At 41.8% G+C, this 20,601-nt stretch overlaps 1 protein-coding gene across 2 annotated transcripts; it reads left to right on the forward strand.

Moving 5' to 3' along the window:
* The first annotated feature begins 2,888 nt into the window (after positions 1 to 2,888).
* Positions 2,889 to 18,595, forward strand: ttc21b (tetratricopeptide repeat domain 21B). Of its 2 annotated transcripts, XM_014164112.2 has the most exons (30): positions 2,889 to 3,093; positions 3,341 to 3,392; positions 3,992 to 4,121; positions 4,769 to 4,879; positions 4,972 to 5,138; positions 5,447 to 5,569; positions 6,011 to 6,168; positions 6,878 to 6,962; positions 7,267 to 7,365; positions 7,629 to 7,821; positions 10,240 to 10,337; positions 10,840 to 11,040; positions 11,368 to 11,497; positions 11,612 to 11,769; positions 11,865 to 12,089; positions 12,329 to 12,567; positions 13,073 to 13,145; positions 13,419 to 13,529; positions 14,473 to 14,611; positions 14,759 to 14,865; positions 15,047 to 15,235; positions 15,544 to 15,654; positions 15,749 to 15,830; positions 16,008 to 16,158; positions 16,239 to 16,400; positions 17,092 to 17,287; positions 17,635 to 17,859; positions 17,941 to 18,061; positions 18,158 to 18,225; positions 18,354 to 18,595. In XM_014164112.2, exons 2-30 carry the CDS (start codon positions 3,360 to 3,362, stop codon positions 18,429 to 18,431), a joined length of 3,963 nt encoding a protein of 1,320 aa, XP_014019587.2. In that variant the 5' UTR covers positions 2,889 to 3,093; positions 3,341 to 3,359; the 3' UTR covers positions 18,432 to 18,595. The 2 variants fall into 2 exon arrangements, with proteins under 2 accessions (XP_014019587.2, XP_014019586.2); XM_014164111.2 differs by lacking the exon at positions 2,889 to 3,093 and having other exon boundaries at positions 3,157 to 3,392.
* Positions 18,596 to 20,601: the final 2,006 nt, after the last annotated feature.

Here is a 20,601-nt window from a genome sequence, read left to right on the forward strand (position 1 = left end):
TTGGTTTTTAGATGGACTAGTGTTCTTGACAGGAAAGGGATTCCCATTAGCGATAGATACTAAGGGCCCCACCTACCCCAGTACACACACACACACACACTGACACAGCACAGACAGGCATAGACACTTGAGCACATTGCAATAATTTCAGCCAGGTTAGCTGGGATACCCAGAGTAATGAGCCAGAAGGGATAATGCCTAATGTATTTACTCTCAATAAACATGGTTAGTAATTTGATATTATGCGTTCAGGAAAATGCCAGTCCAGTTTTATGCTGCTATAGATTACCATCACGGAGATGCATGCATTTCTCTCCCCCATAACACAATCACTAACAATCCAAATCGACCCACTGTAAAGTTATGTTAATGAATAGGATCGTACAGTAAACTTTACTGTACATGCATTTGAAGTATTCAATTATTTATGAAATGGTCTTAGAACAACGTGGACAAAATTCAAGTGTAAATCAGCCAAAAGAGCTGTGTGTGTTATTGACTGGGACATTAAGTAGCCTGTTAAAGAAAGAAACCACAATGGAAGTGGCCAGTAACATACTGTATGTAGCAGGATATCCCACAGACACACATTTATCAGTCTCACCTAACAGGTTTTCTAATGTGTTCTTGTTATATACTATCGTTCCTTATCCTTACAGCGCTATTCCTTCAACCTACAACACTACAGTTCCACAATAACATCTGCGCAAACTGTGTTGATGTGTGTTTATAAGGGTGTTTCTATAACTATACGAAAAAATAAAACCTCACTTCACATGCACTGGTTCATTAATGTAACCTTTATGATCAATGATTGTTTAGCAGCAGTTCTGTTAGATCACAACAAGGTGTGTGGTACACTCGTTAAAGGGAACCAGCTATACAGCTCATAACCAGTTATCACAGTTGCCCATGCTCAGAGCTCGATAGCAACCTGATTTACTCTTCCATTGATGTGTGCTGCAGAGAGTAATGATTATGTGCCAGTGCTTGTGTTAGATAGTATCTGACATGGCATGGAAAGGTTTCCCTTGGGACAGCTGTTCTGTGCCCATGAACACTGGGCATTGGATGCTCCTACTATTGAGTCAGTGCCCAGTCATCAAAGGGTTATGATTTCACAATCAATCTTTCTGTTGTGTAACATGGAACCTCCAATTAAAGCTGACTGGATGTGAATATATTTCCATTGTACATGAGACGGACTGGTATGTGGGAGTTTGACATTTCTGATAAGTAGGCAATACAGTAACTGAACTTTCATTTAACCTAGCCCACTTTATGCTTATAATTGGTATCTGACCTGAAGGTTCCCAAGCCAGGAACCTCATAGCGCTCCTCTTTGCCATTATGCAATATCTTCCGGTATTCTTTCTATGTATCTGAATATTTGACTGGGCTACCCCCTGGTGACGCTTTGCTGCTGGAAAAGTGCAAGTCTGAAAAACAGATGGCCAATACACACACACAGATTCGACCTCTGTGCATAGAAGCCATTGCCAAATCAGAGCTATCTGGACTAATTTCTATATACTCAAAGTAACATAACCTTATTTTTTACATGCCTGCGCTCTGATAGAAATGTGCCATTGTTTATTTTTGGCGTCCTAGATGGCAAGTCAAGCCTAACTGCCCAACATCAGTACCCGACCTCACTAATGCTCTTGTGTGTGAATGGAAGCAAGTCCCCACAGAAATGTTCCAACATCTAGTGGAAAGCCTTCCCGGAAGAGCGGAGGCTATTATAGCAGCAAAGGGGGGACCAACTCCATACTAATGCCCATGGTGATTTTTGAATGAGATGTTCGATGAGCAGGTGTCCACAAACCTTTGGTAATGTAATGTAGAAAGGGAGGCAGACAGGCGGAGCCCCGTGTGGCCCAGTTGGTAGAGCATGGTGTTTGCAACGCCAGGGTTGTGGATTCGATTCCCACGGGGACCAGTACGAAAGAAAAAAAAATGTATGAAATGTGTAAGTCACTGGATAAGAGAGTCTGCTAAAATGTAAAATGTAAGAGAGATGAATGTGATTCTACTGTTTTTATTTGTCGGCTTTAGACTTATATATTTTACTTAGTTGATGATGGTAGTTGATGATGGTAGTTATAGGCCTACTGCTGCATTGGCTGCATTGGCCTATAGACTATCTGAGTTCTATGCTCTCATTTCATTAGCCGCCTGTCATGTTCTGACCAGTAAAAGGGGTTATTTGTCATTATAGTTGGTCAGGGCATGGCATGGGGGTGTTTGTTTTGTGTGTTTGGGTATTTTGGATTTAGGTTCTAGTTTTCCTATTTTCTATGTTTAAATCTAGCTTTTTTATTTCTATGTGAGTTTTGGCAATGACCTCCAATTAGAGGCAGCTGGTTGTTGTTGTCTCTAATTGGAGGCCATATTTAGTTGTGTTTGTTTTCACTTGTGTTTGTGGGTGGTTGTTTCTAGTATAGCCTGTGTGCCTTATGGAACTGTTTTTCGGCGTTGGTCATTTCGGCAATGTCTTAGGTAGTAGAACATGTTATTACCCCAACCTCATGAAAGTGACACGTTTTCATTTTCGTCAAAAACAACTTTATATTTGAAGGACTGCACATGCGCAGTTCGGTTCGAGCGACCGTTATACCCGATGACGTGTTTCTACGTATCAGTTTAGCTAATCAACGTCGCCATGACATCACCTACGAGTGTGATCGGGGATTTATTTTGGACAAGCAGCTTTAGTCTATCTTCATACTGTACTGTCTATAATGAAACTATGTGGGAGGACCGTCTTCCGTTTGTCTACGTACGAAATGACACTCATCGACCACTGGTAGTCACTAGTTACCACAGCCACAAAGTCATAGACCCCGCCCATTTCTACAATTTATCTTCTTCAAATTGTTGTTTTCATGAATTTTTATAGACATTTTTACTTTGTGGTAACTAGTGTAAACCTCGACCATTTTTTTTTTTTTTATCGGTTTAAGGGTCACCGACTAAAGATGGGAACCTAGGTCACTTTTGTCCAAACGAGAAAACACCACAAAGTAGCTACAAGCGTCCTCTTCTCACAGCCTTTGTGCCAAAGAACCACAAGCTCGGCATGCGGGTGGGGTCAGTATTTTACGTTCAGCGTGCTTGGTGCGCCACCTTGTGAAACATTATTGTTAAACCAATGATTTTCAACTTCCTCTACAATTTAAAAATGGCGGCGGTGGTTGTCAAGTAAACGAAAGACGCTTACTGGTGTTTGTAAGATGGCAAAAAAAATGTAGCTATAATCGGTTTCTATCTTGCCTTTTAAGAGTACATGTGGCCGCAGTATTCAGTTAAACATTTAAGATCTATTTAATTGCTGCAGTTTGAGGTGAAACATTGTCATGGCAGAAATGGAGGATGAAGAGTCAATGCTGGTAAGTGTTGTAGCGTTGCACTGTAGCCAATTTCTGTTTGTACAGAGACATGTTCACCTCAATGTATACAATAAAGCAACACATCACCGTGTAGCCTGTTTAGCTTGTTTAGAATGTCAAGCTGCAGTGTAGCCTACTTGGTTCTTTCAAAGTTCTGAAATTAAAAACGCACAGTTAACCTTATCTGCCAGGCAGGCAGGATGTTTATGATGACATGCAAGTGACATTTATCATAAAAACGTGTAAGATATTTATTTATCCTCTCAGAATAAGGGGCAAAACATTCAGGATAAAGCTCCTAAGTTATTCAGGTTATGAATGGTCTTCATCCGCATATTGGTTACATTGTTGAATAAACACACGACTTCCCATCAGTAACACAGGCCAATTTGGACATGGAGGATATTACGGACAAGTATTGTCATGCTGGCCGTTTGCATTCCATAAGAGTTTTTGTTTTTATCAGCACAATGTTGGTTTACAGCCTACTTTGATTTACTCAGGTATTTATTTTCTGAAATGTTTTTTGTTGTTTTGATCTCTGCCATAAATTAAGCTATTTTCTATCACAGCTCTACATTTCATGTTTTTGTTCCCAGGCCTTGATCAACTACTATTGCCAGGAGAAGTATTTCAATCATGTATTAAATACTGCAGCTGTGGCACAGAGGAAATTCAGCAATGATCCAATCTTCAGCTTTTTCCATGCCTACAGCACACTGATGCAAGGTAAATGAGTACCCCATTGCTTAGTTTAAAACAATTAAATAAAGCAGCTACAGCCACAATTATTTGTTGTTTTGGCTCTATACTCCAGCACTCTGGATTTGAAATGATACAACTATGAGGTTAAATTGCAGACTGTCAGCTTTAGTTATAGGGTAATTTCATCCATATCTGGTTAACCGTTTAGAAATTGCAGCATTTTTTGTACATAGGCCCCCCCCCCCCCCCACGTCATTTTGGAGTCACTTTTATTGTAAATAAGAAAATAGACTTCCAGTCATTGTGCTAACGCTAGTTAGCATTGTCTCACAAAACTACCCCTAACTTTCTTCATACTGGACACAGAGACAAAAATGGTATCCATGAATGTATCTGACATCATTGCCAAAATACCGAAGTATCCCTTTAACCTCATAGTCATTGTATCATTTAAAATCCGAAGTGCTGGAGTACAGAGCCAAATCAACAAAAAAATCTGTCACTGTCCAAATACTTTTGGACCTGTATATCTGTTTCATGTAATATCAATCACAGTGTGTTGTGAAACGTGTATTGTAATGTTTTTTTAAAATTGTATAACTGCCTTAATTTTGGCAGCAGCTAATGTGGGATCCATAATAAATACAAATGATTTATATGTTTCGTTTTAGATCAAATTCAGGAAGCCATCCATGAGTTTGAGATGATAAAAGACAGAAGAGATATGTCCCTCTGTACATTCATGGCTCTTGTTTTCGCTGAAAAGAAAAGGCCAAACCCAGGTAAACCCATATTTGTCTTGATCCATGTTTACATCTCTTGTGTATTTTTTTGTAGCTGAATCTATACACTTAACTTTTTATGTTGACTTCAGATCGAGATGTCATTCAGGAACTGGATGCCAAGGTGAAAGAGGACCGTAAAAGTGCAACACCTAAGGGTCTCTACTATGCTGGGATGTTCCTCTGGCTTCTGGGACGAAATGACAAAGCAAGGGAATACATAGAGAGGATGATCAAAGTCTCTAATGGTTCCCGAGAAGTGAGTTTGGTTATATGTGTTTCGCTCAAATTGTATCAAATATTTTTTTTATTTTGAAGATGCATTTGCAAAATCTTACGAAGTCTGCAAGTGTCACTGTATACATACCTCAAACAGTTAAATGGATGAAATTATGCCCACTCTAGGGCACTATAGGGTTGCCTAGGGACGGTCTTTGTCAGCACTAGGCTATTTGAGAATTTGTTTTAGGAGCATTTTGAGTGGAATTACTTGAAAACCCGGTAGCGGTCTACTCTGATTTATATTTGTCTACCCTTCTAACATTTGGATTAATGTCTGTTGTTCAGGGGATTATCCTTAAAGGCTGGATAGATCTGACCTCTGGTAAGGATGCATATGCCAAGAAGGCTGGGAAATACTTTGACGAAGGCCTGAAAGAGAAAGCAGATGTTTTTGCTCTGATGGGAAAGGTAAGAAGGCACACAACCCTTGTGTTGCCATGAATAGATTACTTCACTTGCAATGAGAAGAGATGTTAAGATAGTGGAGACATTGTTGAGGTCTTTGTCACGTCTCATATTTCATGTGGCACCTAGGTTATTGTGCCTGAATGATAATCCCCTATTGTGCTGGATTCTCTATATCCCACAACCTCACTAGGATTTCAGAGGCTATTATTCACTAACACAATCTGTTTCTCAATTTGTACCATATCTTGAATATTGAATGGACTGTTTTGAAATGCCAAAGCTCTATGTTGCCTTATCTGTGGTAATACAGTGAGACCAATTGTTAGCTTGCTATCTTTTGCTCTTTGTGGAGAGTAATTAGCTTTTGAAACAGATGTACAACATTGCATTTTACTTTCCCTCAACATGTCCATAAATTGTGTGATATTTTATCTGTTTCAGGCACATTACTATGAGTATCGGCATAATTATTCTGGAGCTTTGGAGACAGTCAACCAAGTGATTGTTAGTTTCCCTGGGTTCCTTCCTGCCTTTATCAAGAAGATGAAGCTTCTATTGACCCTGCAGGACTGGGAGCAAACTGTAGATGCAGCACAGAGGTATAGTATCTCATATTAGAGGTGATTTTGCTCTAGAATTTCTGTTTTCTTGTTACTTAAGCTAATGACACTGGAAATAATAGCTGGCTTTAATCTTAGTTTGTAAAGATCTGTTCGGATCAAATAAATACTTTCATTGATGGATTTGGTCAATCAATAGCAGCCATATAAAGAACGAGCCAGTCAGCCTTTGCAAGTGGCCCTTATTGAAGTGCAAATTAAAATGGAGCGTGATGCCTGGAACCAGTGGCATAATGACTGAGCCATTGTTCCTGACTGCTCGCCCGCTGGACCCTGGCCAGAGCCAGGGAATATGAAAAGGCTTTTGAGCTGAAGCGCTAGAGCCACACGTTTCCCACGATGCACTTCTCCAGGTTCTATGAACTGCAGGAAGGAGGATCACTCAGGTGGAGCCCGTTTCTAAGGGGATTAAGCCCAAGGCCAGAGCCACTGGTTTAGCCCTGCTGAGCCATAGCTCTTTGAACAGGAATGGACACATGCAGTGCACAGTCCGGCTCTCTCTTTTTTTCTCATTGTCTAAGTGGGTGTTCTTCCTTAGATTGTATTCTCTCTCCCTTTCCTCCAGCCTTGTCAGGCATATAAGCCATCATGGGAAGAAACGAATACAATACTCTGACAACACCACATTTTCATTAGCATCAAACAAACAGTGCTGATCATTAAAGAGATGTTTCCTGTCCCATTCTAGGCTCTTGCAGAGGGATAAAAACAACCTAGAAGCCCTGAGAATGCTCGCTCTTCACTCCTTATGCAGAGAGGGGGACATCACAGAGGTAATTTCCAAACATTAAGAGTTAAAGGGATGGTTCGGGATTTTGGCAATGAAGCCCTTTATATATTTTCCCAGAGTTAGATGAACTCGCGGATACCATTTTTTATATCTCTGCTTCCATTATGAAGGAAGTTAGAGGTAGTTTTGCGAGCCACTGCTAACTAGCGTTGCCGCAAAGACTGGAAGTCTTAGGGATCAGCTAGCATGCACTTCAACCTGTTGCCACACAACTACGTGTGAATGGTACATAATGATTCCCATGATGTGTACGTGGTCAAGTGGGATACCCTTTTTACTTTTGGCAGTCACTAAACCTGCTCTCAAGTCTCGTCAGCAACTTGGACGCCCAAGAGCCTCACAGCCCTGAGCTTTTCTACAGGATGTCCTTGGCTTTCACACGGGTGGTAAGACTCATTTGATTTATTAGTCGAGCGTATTGCATTTTCAGGATGCCCAGCCCACATGGGCTTATAAGACACTGTCTTCAGTGTTTAATGCTTTTCGATAAGAAAGGTTTTTACATGGAAACTACTGTGACTAGGTTTCACCTCTGAAGAGATCGAGAACCCTTTCACTTCACCTTGTGACATTACAGTCCCTGAACCAGGACAATTGCATGTCTGACATGAGGTATACACAAAGACTTAACTCTGTTGTCATTTGCTAGTGTGGAAGAAATGAGAAAGTGATTCAGCAGACTCACATCATGGTGGACAGAGCCTTCTCCCAAGCCCAAGGGGATTCTGATCTGGCCACAGAGCTGGGCTACCAGTTGGTTCTGCAGGGAAGAATAAAAGAGGCTATGAAGTGGTACAAGACTGCCATGACTCTGGATGAAACAAGTGTCTCGGCTTTGACAGGTGAGACAGGCTTCCCTGATTGTTTAGGCATATGCCATAGATCTCAAACTTTATAGCTGTAATGTAGCTATGCATGTAATTCTATACCTACAGTTGAAGTCTGAAGTTTACGTACACTTATGTTGGAGTCATTACAACTCGTTTTTCAACCACTCTACAAATTTCTTGTTAACAAACTATATTCACTGTATCACAATTCCAGTGGGTCAGAAGTTTACATACACTAAGTTGACTGTGCCTTTAAACAGCATGGAAAATTCCCGAAAATCATGTCATGGCTTTAGAAGCTTCTGATAGGCTAATTTACAAGTCTGGTTCATCCTTGGGAGCAATTTCCAAATGCCTGAAGGTACCACGTTCATCTGTACAAACAATAGTACGCAAGTATAAACAGCATGGGACCACACAGCCGTCATACGGCTCAGGAAGAAGACGCGTTCTGTCTACTAGAGATTAACTTACTTTGGTGTGAAAATGTACATCAAAATAAAGCTTAACTTCTTGTTAATCCAGCCGCTGTGTCAGATTTCAAAAAGGCTTTACGGCGAAAGCAGACCATGCGATTATCTGAGGACAGCGCCCCGCATACAAACACATGAAAATCATTTTTCAACCAGGCAGGTGCGACACAAAAGTCAGAAATAACGATATAATAAATGCCTTACCATTTGAAGCTCATCTTCTTTTTGCAATCCCAAATGTCTCAGTGACACAATGAATGGTCGTTTTGTTCGATAAATTCCTTCTTTATATCCCCAAAATGTCAATTTATTTGGCTCGTTTGATTCAGAAATACATCAGTTCCAACTAGCCCAACATGACTACAAAGTATCTAATAAGTTACCTGTAAACTTGGTCCAAACATTTCAAACAACGTTCCTAATCCAACCTCAGGTATCCTTAAATGTAAATAATCAATAAAATTTAAGACGGGATAATCTGTTTCCAATACTGAAGAGAAATAACACGGAGCGCGCTCCTGTTCACGCGCACGAAAATAGTAGTGACCTTCAGAGTGACACATGGAATGAATAGCACTACTTCTTCATTTCTCAAAAGAAAAACATCGACCAATTTCTAAAGACTGTTGACATCTAGTGGAAGCCATAGGAACTGAAACCAGGTTCCTAATAATAAGGGTATCTATTTACCTTTATTTAACTAGGCAAGTCAGGTAAGAAAAATAATCTTATTTTCAATGACAGCCTAGGAACAGTGGGTTAACTGCCTTGTTCAGGGGCAGAACGACAGATTTTCACCTTGTCAGCTCGGGGATTCGATCTTTGGTTACTAGAACAACAGCAAAGCACCTTGTGAAGATGCTGGAGGAAACGGGTACAAAAGTATCTATATCCACTATATCAAAATGAGTCCTATATCGACATAACCTGAAAGTCCGCTCAGCAAGGAAGAAGCCACTGCTCCAAAACCGCCATAAAATGCCAGACTACGGTTTGCACATGGGGACAAAGATTGTACTTTTTGGAGAAATATCCTCTGGTCGGATGAAACAAAAATAGAACTGTTTGGCCATAATGACCATCGTTATGTTTGGAGGAAAAATGGGGAGGCTTGCAAGCCGAAGAACACCATCCCAACCGTGAAGCACGGGAGTGGCAGCATCATGTTGTGGGAGAGCTTTGCTGCAGGAGGGACTGGTGCACTTCACAAAATAGATGGTGTCATGAGGTAGGAAAATTCTGTGGATATTTTGAAGCAACATCTCAAGACATCAGTCTGGAAGATAAAGCTTGGTCGCAAATGGGTCTTCCAAATGGACAATGACCCCAAGCATACTTCCAAAGTTGTGGCAAAATGGCTTAAGGACAACAAAGTCAAGGTATTGGAGTGGCCATCACAAAGCCCTGACCTCAATCCTATAGAACATTTGTGGACAGAACTGAAAAAGCATGTGCGAGCAAGGAGGCCTATAAACCTGACTCAGTTACACCAGCTCTGTCAGAAGGAATGGGCCAAAATTCACCCAACTTATTGTGGGAAGCTTGTGGAAGGCTACCCAAAACATTTGACCCAAGTGAAGCAATTTAAAGGCAATGCTACCAAATACTAATTGAGTGTATGTAAACTTCTGACCCACTGGGAATGTGATGAAAGAAATAAAAGCTGAAATAAATCATTCTCTGAACTATTATTCTGACATTTCAAATTCTTAAAATAAAGTGGTGATCCTAACTGACCTAAAACAGGGAATTTTTACTTGGATTAATTGTCAGGAATTGTGAAAAACTGAGTTTACATACGCCTTAGCCAAATACATTTAAACTTCCGACATCAACTGTATATAGAATTTGGTAACGTTTATTCTTCATTATAATATTATAAACCAGCTATAAACAAATAATGAAGTTGTAAATCCTTTAGATGTAGATTGTAAAAACATCTGATCTGTATTTCCAGGTATTATCAGGTGCCAGCTGATCGAGGGAAACTTGGAGGATGCAGAGCAACAGCTGGAGTTTCTCACAGAGATCCAGCAGTCTATCGGGAAATCAGGGGTAAGGCTGATAGAGAGATATTGCTCTGTTCAATCTAGTTCAAAGGCCTTGCCAAAGTAATTATATTTCTAATTCTACTTTTGACATTAATATCTAGTGTTTGGTCATGTAGTGAAGCTTAGCAGCCTTTTGGACAGCTTTTTGTTTAGGTAATGGTAGTTCTTTAGAAATATGTGGGCTTTCCTGTGTTTGCTAAGCCCTTAACAGTGACATCAGCTTGGATAAGTAACCGCTGCGTAACAGCTGGTCCTGTGGATCTTAAGTATTATAGGGGAGACTCTGGGTACATTCCAAATGGCACCTTATTCCCTTTATAGTGCAAAATAAAGGCCCATAGGGCTCTGGTCAAAAGTAGTGCACTATATAGGTAATAGGGTGCCATTTGGCACGTTCTGCTGTTCCTTGGTCCTACAAACCATGTTGTGTTAGAGCTGCCCTACTGAGCTGAATACTGTTGTGTGAACCTGTTGACACCCTTGGCTTGCTCTTTCCTCTCTGTCAGGAGCTGCTGTACCTGCGCGCCATGCTGGCTGTGAAGAAACGCAGGTCACAGGATGAGGTCACCAACCTGCTGAATGATGCCGTGGACACCCATTTCTCCACACTGCAGGGCCTGCCGCTGGGGGTAGACTACTTTGAGAAGCTCAACCCTGACTTCCTGCTGGAGATCGTCAAGGAGTACATAGCACTCTGTCCTGCTAAGGTCAGTCTGGAGAGACATGTCTATGGATACATTTGTTCAATACATATTTTAAGGTTTTACTATAGGGGACTATAGATAAGGAGAGGAGAGAAAGGTGGAAAGATCGACTTGGGGATTGAACCCCGGTCTCCGGTGGGGGTGGGGCTTTGCATATCTACCGATGCATTTATAGAGATTACTGTCAGTAATTTTTGACACCACATTTACTGGGATTAACAAACAATACAAAGACGTTGTCACAGGTCGTAAATAGATTTTTAGCCCCCGTCGTGTCATTCATTGTGGTCTTGATCGTAGAGATAACCATCGGTATCACGTGTGTGTTAGCCTCCAGCCCAGGGCCAGCCTCCTGCCCCTCAGCTCCAACACTGTGCCTCTGTGTTGGACACTGTGGTCAAGATAGTACCTGGACTCCTGCAAGGTGTCTTCCTATTGGCCAAAGTTAGGTTTCAGTCAGGTGAGTTTCAACTGAATTGCATGTGACAAAATTCTGCTCTGTTTTCATGCCAAGTTGTTCTCAACATGGATGACAACAATTAATGGGTTTGATGGCAATGCTGATGTCCTTTAGGTGACATTGACTCTGCTCAGAGCAGCCTCCAACACTGCCTGGACCAGTGTCCCTCTCATGCTGAGGCCCACCTGCTCATGGCACAGATCCACCTCTTACAAGGCAACTACAAGCTCTCCTCCCAGTCTCTGGAGCTTTGCCTCAGTCACAACTTTGCGGTAAGAAGAGCATTCCAGATGAACGTGATATTAGATCAAACAACTGTTATGGGAACATCCATCCTCTAATAACTCTGTATGCTGCTCCCTGCCAGGTCCGAGAGCACCCTGTGTATCACCTTATAAAGGCCCAGGCCCAGAAGAAGATGGGAGAGCTCCAAGAGGCCATCCAGACTCTGCAGATGGCCATGATCCTGCCGGGGGTCCGCAGGGCCGGTGCCTCAGCCAAATCCAAGAACAAGAAGGTGGAGCTGAGCTCTGCTGACTGTGTGTCCGTGTTCCTTGAACTTGCCGAGGCCCTCTGGCTCAACGGAGAACAGGTAAGGGACCATGGAGAGAACAAGCTCAACAACAGAGAGTATTATTCAATATATCTTGAGTTATGCCTACCTTTCAAGGAACTGTGTACTTTCCAGGAACTCATGAAATGCAGATCCTCCATATTTTATTGTACTTACATTCCCGGGAAGTGTTTGTCCATTCTTTTCTGTCTCAGTCATGTCGTTGCCCAGTGTTGAACAGTGAAGTCTGATTCACGAACGTGGGTTTGACGTTTCAGCACGAAGCCGCCAAAGTGATGCAAGACGCCATCAACGAGTTCTCAGGCACTCCTGAGGAGCTGCGTGTCACCATCGCCAATGCTGACCTGGCTCTGCTGCGTGGCGACACCGAGCTTGCGCTGAGCATGCTCAGAAACATCACCCCTGAGCAGCCCTACTATATCCAGGCCAAGGAGAAGATGGCCGACATATATCTGAATCACAGGAAAGAGAAGCGCCTTTATGCCAGTTGTTACAGGTGAGGAACAACACGGCATTATAAAAAAGGCTATAGTCTGACGGTTAGGCACACAAACTGTTCACTAATGGTGTTTGACATGTAGCTTAGGGTAACAAATAGTTTGTTATTTCTTGAAACCACGTCTCTTATTCAGTGTACTAACCACATCCCCCATTGCTGTGTCAGCCCACCCACCCATGTCATAGCAGCAGTCAGGCCATAACAGTATGCAGGCCACAAGTTCACAGCAAATCAAGTGTAAATGTTCAACTTTATCCACTCATGCAGCAAGGCTGTAATGTGCAAAGCTGCCTGCAGTGTCTAAAAGTGAGCCGAAGGCCCATCACCTCATCTCTGATACTATACTTGTGCTGACAGAATTTTCCACACAGAGACACCGCTGGGAAGCCATTAAGGATGAGTGAACCTCAGAGCAGAGTAGACCCATGTCTGTATAATGTGATTGAATCTTATTCGAGACATTCTAGATATTCTATGTGATCTTGTTTCTGTCTGTCCTCAGAGAATTAGTAGAGAAGCTGCCCAGTCCTCATACATATATTTTACTTGGGGATGCTTATGTGAATATCCAAGAGGTAGGTATGAAATTGAATATCGATTAATCTCGTTGTTGCGCAAAACGAGGCAATGCAAGGCCTGCAGGGTTTTGGGGTCTTTTACAGTAGTGTGTTCATAGGAAGTAGTATTATGCAGTGTTTTATTAATTCATGCATATATTTATAAAGAGTAAACATCTGTGCATTGTGCTTATATCTTCCTTCATGACTCCCTCACTGTGGAATGTTGAATCGTCACAGTTAATGTTCGGTACAGCTAAATGTCACTAAGTCAAGTCCGTTTATCCGCAGCCAGAGAAGGCCATTGAGATCTACGAACAGGCTCTGAAGAAAAACCCCAAAGATGGAGCTCTGGCCAGCAAGATTGGGAAAGCTCTCGTCAAGACTCACAATTACGTCAAGGTCTGTATACTAACTGGGGAGCTACACTGAGGCTTCGGGAAAACAGTAGCTGCTACACTGGATGTGTACATTTTTGCCGCGCAAGCACGTCAAATTATTACAAAGAAAACCAGAGCGTAATTTTACGCTAAGTAATGCAATCCTCTCACAGCTGCACTCCTTATGCCCAGGTTTCTTTGAAATAAATTGGAGTGTCTTACATGCTGACCACACCGCCCGCATCGCCCGCGTTGCAAAATAAATGTACACATACATGTTCTTCAATCATTGGACCCACACTGCTCGCACGCGTCTGCGTAGCCAGGCGCTAAAATAGAACTTGGTTCTATTTGTGATGCTTGATGCGCTGCAAGTCCCGCCTCTCCCATCTCCTCATTTGTTTTTAGGAGCATATACCCACATTGGTGATTGAAAGATGAACTGAGATCCACACTCCAGTCCAGTTGGTGGTGGTAATGCATCTTAAAGTTGGTTGCCAACCGCCATATAAAGTCCAAAGAAGAAGGAGAAGCCTGAAGGAGGAGAGATTACTAGAAACAAACTCAGTTTACCATTTTTTTCAGTGGATTAATTGTCAGAGTAGAGGACCTTGTGCATTTCAGGTAAAATAACAATGCAATGTTTATATCCCAGGACAAATTAGCTGGCAACAGCAAGCTAGCTAGCTACATTTCGATAAATGTTTAATGCTTTTCGACCTGTCCCCAAATTAATATACTTGGTTTCGTTTTGATATTTCAACCTACGTGTCCTGATCACGTCTAGTGTGGGTGGGAAAAAAATCTACATGAGCGTAATGACGCACTCACTCGAGCGGTGTGGTCATCATGTTAGGCTCTGCAAAAGTTACGTGTCCAGTGTACCAGGCCTGTAAGGAAAAAAAACATTCAAAGATCAATCTATAGTAGTCAATAGCTGTATGATTCACCGCTGTTATTCACAGGCAATCAATTACTATGAAGCTGCTCTGAAGACTGAGCAGCAGAACTTCCTGCGATATGACCTGGCTGAACTGCTTATGAAGATGAGACAGTACGAGAGGTGTGAGAAAGTTTTACAAGAGGCTCTCGCCCATGACCCAGGTAAGCTGGACATCATTGCTACAATTTTGAACATTTTGTATGGTAAATTCTGTTTTGTTGCTGGTAATAAATTACAATGATAATACATAGTTACTTGTATAGCGCTTTTCCGACTTCTCACTCGTCGCTTTGTGTTGTTTTGTCTAGTAAATGAGCTGCCGTTGCTAACCGATGATTGTCGCTATCTGGTCCTGTTGGCCAAGATCCAAGGCAAGGTTGACAAAAACGAGGATGCTTTACTTTCCTTGCAACGAGTAAGTATTCTGATATTGTAAAAGCCATTATGCTAAGCAATGAGAGAAATTGAAATAACTGAAATATATAATTATGATCATTTCTAAGATTGAAAATCTGTCTCCTCTAAAATACATGCATAATTCACAACATTGCTATTTCTTAGCTATGCTCTGGACCCAGACTTGTGTTTTCTTTTAGGCCCGGGATGTGCAGGCCAAGGTGTTGAAGCGGGTGCAGTTGGAGCAGCCAGACGCTGTCTCCATGCAGAAGCAGCTCGCTGCAGAGATCTGTGGCGAGATCGCTAAACACTACACGAGTCTTAGAGGCTATGAGAGAGCAGTGAAATTCTACAAAGAAGCTCTTGTCTATTGTGAGAGTGATGGCAAGGTCGGTGCAGCTGAATCAAGCCTTCAGTGTGTGCTCCCTGCAGCTGTATTTGTGGATCCCCAGCATCCCTTTCTTTATATGCAGTTTTTGTATTTGCTAATTTGCATATTACAGTAGTTTATCATGTTTATAATCACAAAATGTTTACAATTACATTCAAATCAATTTTTATGAATGTGTAAATGTATGTTTAATGCCAGCAAGGCATACTGCAGCAATTGCTCATAGGAAATGGTATTATAATTATGATGTTAGAAGGTAATTGGTTAACAAAGTTGAATTCAATTGAATGCTTTCATTGTTACCAGGTGATGCTGGAGCTGGCGCGGTTGTACCTCACTCTAGATGATGTGGATGGCTGCCAACAGCAATGCAGTGTCCTTCTGAAGAGTGACCAGGTCAATGAAGATGCAACACTGGTTAGTTCTATTTATATGCCATGTCTGTCAAGTCCCAAAGGAAAATCCTATTGTAAAACTTGATTGTTTTACGAACTTCTCGGTCTCCTCGTAGATGATGGCTGACCTGATGTTCAGGAAGCAGGACTATGAGCAAGCCGTCTTCCACTTTCAGCAGCTACTGGAGCGCAAACCAGGTGTGACAGGGCTCTGTTTCTCTTAGGTCTGAATACACAACTTCCCCCCCGAAATAGATTTTAAATGGAGATTTGTAAAGCTTGAAAAGGAAGTGTAAGAACCTCAATGTAAATATGCACTGCTGATTTGACCTCCCCTGGAAGGGAAGTAATGTCTTTCCCATATGTTCCTGCCAGACAACTACCCAACACTGTCACGTCTAATCGACCTGCTGAGGAGAGCTGGGAAGTTAGAGGAAGTTCCCAGGTTTCTGGAGATGGCTGAAAAACATTCCTCCAGGGCCAAGTTTGACCCTGGGTTTAACTACTGCAAAGGACTTTACCTGTGGTAAGTGCATTAGTCAAAAGTATCTTTAGCTAGAATGATTATGGTGTCTTTTTAATAATTGAGTTGTATTTGGTGCCCAGGTACACAGGTGAACCCAATGATGGGTTGCGACACTTCAACAAGGCACGGAAAGACAACGACTGGGGTCAGAATGCTGTGTACAACATGATTGAGATCTGTCTTAACCCAGACAATGACACTATGGGAGGGGAAGTCTTTGAGAACCTAGATGGTGACATGGGGTGAGTTACATGTGCAGTAATTTGTCCTTTTTATTAGGATCCCCATTATTAGCTAACGCCGTAACGCTAGCTAATCTTCCTGGGGTCAAACACCAATTAACAAGACATTACAAATAACCACAAATCAAGGCTTCATAAACATTCAACAAGTAGACAATAGAGACAATATCTGACAGGAAACACATTTAACATTCAGTTTTCTATTTCCTGTCCAGTCATCGCATTTCACTGAGTGTACAAAACATTAAGAACACCTGCTATTTCCATGACATAGACTGACCAGGTGAATCCCGGTGAATGCTGTGATCCCATATTGATGTCACTTGTTAAGTCCACTTCAATCAGTGTAGATGAACAGTTTCCTGCATGTATCAAGAATGGTCCACCACCCAAAGGACATCCAGCCAACTTGACACAACTGTGGGAAGCATTGGAGTCAACATGGGCCAGCATCCCTGTGGAACGCTTTCAACACCTTGTAGAGTCCATGCCCACACGAATTGAGGCTGTTCTGAGGGCAAGGGGGGGGGGAAGGGTGCAACTCAATATTAGGAAGGTGTTCTTAATGTGTTGTACACTCAGTGTATATCTTAGCTAAAACACAAATCCTTATGTCCATGTTATACCTGCTCATTTATCTGGCTGTCATTGATGTAAATGCACTTCCTTTTCCATTTTCATCTATGCTCAGGAACTCTACTGAGAAGCAGGAGTCAGAGCAGCTCGCCGTGAGGACAGCAGAGAAGCTCCTGAATGAGTTAAAGCCACAGACAGCCGGTGGACACGTCCAACTGCGGATCCTAGAGAACTACTGCTTTCTGGCCACCAAGCAGAAAGCCAATGTCGAGAAAGCCCTGAATGTTTTCACAGAGATTGCAAACAATGAGGTAAGTCAACTCCAGATGGTGTACATAAGTGTGCCCTTAGCAAATCTAACATCACTACGCGGGTGCATTATCTTAGGCTTTCTCTTTGCTTTACACTTTCTTGATGCTGACTTTGGAGGTTTCCTTAACAGCTTATTTATTGAGTAACTTACTATGTCTTTAACATAGTAAGATAACTTGTGTAAGATAATATCCTGTTGCGCAAATTGAATCCTCCTTGCTGACAAGGAAACCTTTGTTTGCATTTTTGGATACTCTTGTCTACTTCATAGAAATAGAGGGAAATGTTAGACCTGATTCGCTGTAAAACGACACCGAACTAACCAGAACTCTCTGTTTTAACTTAGAAGGACCATGTGCCTGCACTGCTAGCCATGGCGACAGCCTACATGATTCTCAAACAAACCCCTCGAGCCAGGAACCAGCTCAAACGTGTAGCTAAGATGAACTGGAGCATTGTTGACGCTGACGAGTTTGAGAAGAGCTGGCTGCTCCTGGCCGACATCTACATCCAGTCAGGGAAATATGACATGGCCGGGGACCTCTTGAAGAGATGCCTTCGCCATAATAAGGTCAATGCATACCCTTGATCAAAAATGTATCCGGAATGAGTTTGAGTCACTCACGGTAACAGTCATTGTTTATTTTCACAGTCATGCTGTAAAGCTTATGAGTACATGGGCTACATTATGGAGAAGGAGCAGGCATTCCGGGATGCGGCGCTGAACTATGAAATGGCTTGGAAATATGGAAATCAAACGAACCCCACGATAGGTATGTTTAAGGACATCTTGTACATGCTGGCATTAGATTTCTTTTAATAATGTAAATATACAACAGTCCATGAATAGTAGTATGTGTTTGTCCCAGGATACAAGCTTGCATTCAACTACCTGAAAGCAAAGAGGCATGTTGATGCAATAGATGTCTGTCATAAGGTAAGTTGAAATTGTAGCTTCACATGTTATTTATGTTGAAATAAGTGTGTAAAAAAAATCTGATTTTGTTTACGTGTTGTCATTGAATAACATCATATGCATAAACTAAATATTCATGTTTTGTTTAGGTTTTGGATGCTCACCCCAATTATCCAAAGATGAGGAAGGACATCTTGGACAAAGCTCGGGCAGCTTTGCGGTCTTAACATAAATGTTTTAGCGAGAGAGAGTGCAGTGTGTGGGTGTATTATTGCTCAATCTTTTTTGATGTGTTTTGTTAACAAGCATTATTACTTAGGTAAGTATTTGGATGGAATTTTGGAGGGATGAGAGACGGTGCTTTTTATAAACGTGATTACAATACAAAACACATTGTTGTAGAGTTATTGTGTTTTTCTTACAATACAATGAAAACAGTGACTCTGTTTCAACACTCTCTAAAGAAAGACGTATTGCTTTGCAATAAATGTCACAGAGTTCAATCTTAATCGTAAATAAATCTTAATTGTACACCTTATTAACATGTCATTATATAGGAGGGCAGACATGGCGGTGTCCCAAATGTTCCTGGTCTAAAGTAGTTCACTACATAAGGAATAGGGTGCCATTTGGGACACACGGTCAGTGATTTCCAGGTTAAGAATGAATATGAACATCCAACTCAGTGCCACATAGACTCGATCTAGATATGGTAACATCCACACCGATTTTATTTATATATATATATATATATATATATATATATATATATATATATATATATTGATATACATACATGGTTGTTACTTTTTAATGAAGGTTAATGCCACTCTGGGAGTTGACAACTTGACAGCACACTCCCATAAGGAGGTTGAGGCTACTATTAAATGTTGACATCAAGTCACACATCCAAAAGTCTTGTACCAGTCCATAATTTGACATTCAAATGTATTTCTTTCCAAAAGTATTTGCACTGTTATCTATTAAGTTTAGGTTATAAAAACGGCAAGTAGCCTACATTATGCCAATTACCAGTGTAAGGACATAATATTGAAACGTTCACACACTAATGGAAATTGTATGCATTGACTATGTTTAGTAAAGCATTGATTTTATTAAGAATCTAGAATGAATATATTTTTTAAAATCCCTCATCAACATCTACACACCCCATAATGAAAAAGCGAAAACCGGTTTTAAGAAATGCTTTCAAATGTATTGAAAATAAAAACAGAAATATCTTATTTACATATATATATTCAGCCCCTTTGCTATGAGACTCGAAATTGAGCTCCGGTGCATCCTGTTTCCATTGATCATCCTTGAGATGTTTCTTCAACTTGATTGGAGTCCACCTGTGGTAAATTCAATTGATGGGACATGATTTGGAAAGTCACACCTTTCTATATAAGGTCCCACCGTTGACAGTGCATGTCAGAGCAAAAACCAATCCATGAGGTCGAAGGAATTGCCCATAGAGCTCAGAGACAGGATTGTATCGAGGCACAGATCTGTGGAAGGGTACAAAAACATTTCTGCAGCATTGAAGGGCACCAAGAACACAGTGGCCTCCATCATTCTTTAATGGAAGAAGTTTGGAACCACCAAGACTCTTCCTAGAGCTGGCCAAACTGAGCAATCGGGGGAGAAGGGCCTTCGTCGGGAATTGACTAAGAACCCGATGGTCACTCTGACAGAGTTCCTATGTGGAGATGGGAGAACCTTCCAGAACGACAACCATCTCTGCAGCACTCCAACAATCAGGCCTTTATAGTAGTGGCCAGACGGAAGCCACTCCTCAGTAAAAGGCACATGACAGCCCGCTTGGAGTTTGCCAAAACTCCAAGAAACAAGATTCTCTGGTCTGATGAAACCAAGATTGAACTCTTTGGCCTGAATGCCAAGTGTCCCGTCTGGAGGAAACCTAGCACAATCCCTACGGTGAAGCATGGTGGTGGCTGCATCATGCTGTGTGGATGTATTTCAGCAGCAGGGACTGGGAGACAAGTCAGGATCAAGGGAAAGATGAACAGAGCAAAGTACAGAGAGATCCTTGATGACAACCTGCTCGGGATCTCAGACTGGGACAACGGTTCACCTTCCAACAGGACAACGACCCTAAGCACACAGCCAAGACAATGCAGGAGTGGCTTCGGGACAAGTCTCTGAATGTCCTTCAGTGGCCCAGCCAGAGCCTGGACTTGAACTGGATTGAATATCTCTGGAGAGACCTGAAAATAGCTGTGCAGCTACGCTCCCCATCCAACCTGACAGAGCTTGAGAGGATTTGTAGAGAAGAATGGGAGAAGTGTCATACCCAAGACGACTCGAGGCTGTAATCGCTGCCAAAGGTGCTTCAACAAAGTACTGAGTAAAGGGTCTGAATACATATTGAAA

The sequence above is a fragment of the Salmo salar genome, chromosome ssa21 (assembly GCF_905237065.1).
Source record: "Salmo salar chromosome ssa21, Ssal_v3.1, whole genome shotgun sequence".
NCBI classification, from domain to species: domain Eukaryota; kingdom Metazoa; phylum Chordata; class Actinopteri; order Salmoniformes; family Salmonidae; genus Salmo; species Salmo salar.